Source organism: Arachis stenosperma, chromosome 9, assembly GCF_014773155.1.
Source record: "Arachis stenosperma cultivar V10309 chromosome 9, arast.V10309.gnm1.PFL2, whole genome shotgun sequence".
Lineage (NCBI taxonomy): Eukaryota > Viridiplantae > Streptophyta > Magnoliopsida > Fabales > Fabaceae > Arachis > Arachis stenosperma.
This window is the reverse complement of record NC_080385.1, coordinates 163,423,345-163,424,424: the sequence shown is the minus strand read 5'-3', so window position 1 is coordinate 163,424,424 and position 1,080 is coordinate 163,423,345. Positions and strand designations below refer to the sequence as shown.

The window sequence follows — 1,080 nt, the reverse complement described above, 5'->3', positions numbered from 1 at the left end:
TAAAAATAAAAAAGCATCTTATTAGGAAGAGTTCATTGTTCATGGAAATATTACATAGAAGGCAGAAACACCACAAGCACAGTGCAGTATTCACATACACAATGGACTACATGTACTTGTCCTTATTATTATTATGTAGCGTCATGCCCAATCATTACACAACACTTGCAATACCACCTTTCTCAACCTTGAAGCTTTTCCCTAAAATTGAACCAAAGGACCAAGATATTATGTTATTAATTTGTGAGTACTGTCCAGTGGCACCAGAGAACCCTACCCTAACTTTTTCAGGAAGAACAGTTTTCAAATCTATGTCATGAGTGAAGTCCACGTTGTAACCATTAGGGTAAGAAGCAAAAACTCTAAGAGTCTTGGCATAGGGATTATAGATTATTGTTACCGCCACCGGTTCTCCATTTTGAAAGTCCCATTTAGCGGTAACTTCCGACTTAATAGAGTTCACATCAATTCCGATGTGTTTGTAATCGGGATCCCCGAGATTGAGATTAGGGTACGTATCAAATTCAACAGCAACAACTTTGTCAGATGAGGATTTAAAACCAATGAGCTCTTTGCGCGTGTTGTTGAGCGCATTCGAGGCGCTAAAGAGGCCAAGGTAGCCACCGCCGGAGTTAGGAGGAATAGTAGTATCCGGCGAAGCGAGGAAGAAGGTAAGGCCGTCAGCCGGGGTATCAGAAGGTGAAGAAATGAAGAAGATAAAGGAGGTGATTATGGATGCTACTGCTCCGGTGGATTTATCGTAGAGTGAAATGGGTTCGGAGTACAAGGCTCGGCCGACGCTACCTCCTTGTGGGATGCCACTGCTGTCAACCCTAGTGAGTTGCAAGGCTCCGTTGCTTGAAACGGAAGCGTCGCCTTGGATGATGAGATTCTCGTTACTTTGATCGAACTTGTCGAAGAGGAAAGTGGTGACATCCGCTGAGTTCACACTGTGGAGTAGGATGAGGAAGATGGCCATGGAGGCAAGAAGGGGAAGGGATAAGGGTATTTTGGAGTTAGACGCCATGGCTGGTACTTATAAAGTGGAAATGAGTATAACACCGCAGAATAAGTTATGCT

At 43.7% G+C, this 1,080-nt stretch overlaps 1 protein-coding gene across 1 annotated transcript; it reads right to left on the bottom strand.

Annotated features, from left to right (window-relative positions):
* On the bottom strand, positions 1-1,080 carry LOC130948670 (lectin-like). Its single transcript, XM_057877509.1, has one exon. The coding sequence runs from the start codon at positions 1,025-1,027 to the stop codon at positions 155-157; it is 873 nt and encodes a 290-aa protein (XP_057733492.1). The 5' UTR covers positions 1,028-1,080; the 3' UTR covers positions 1-154.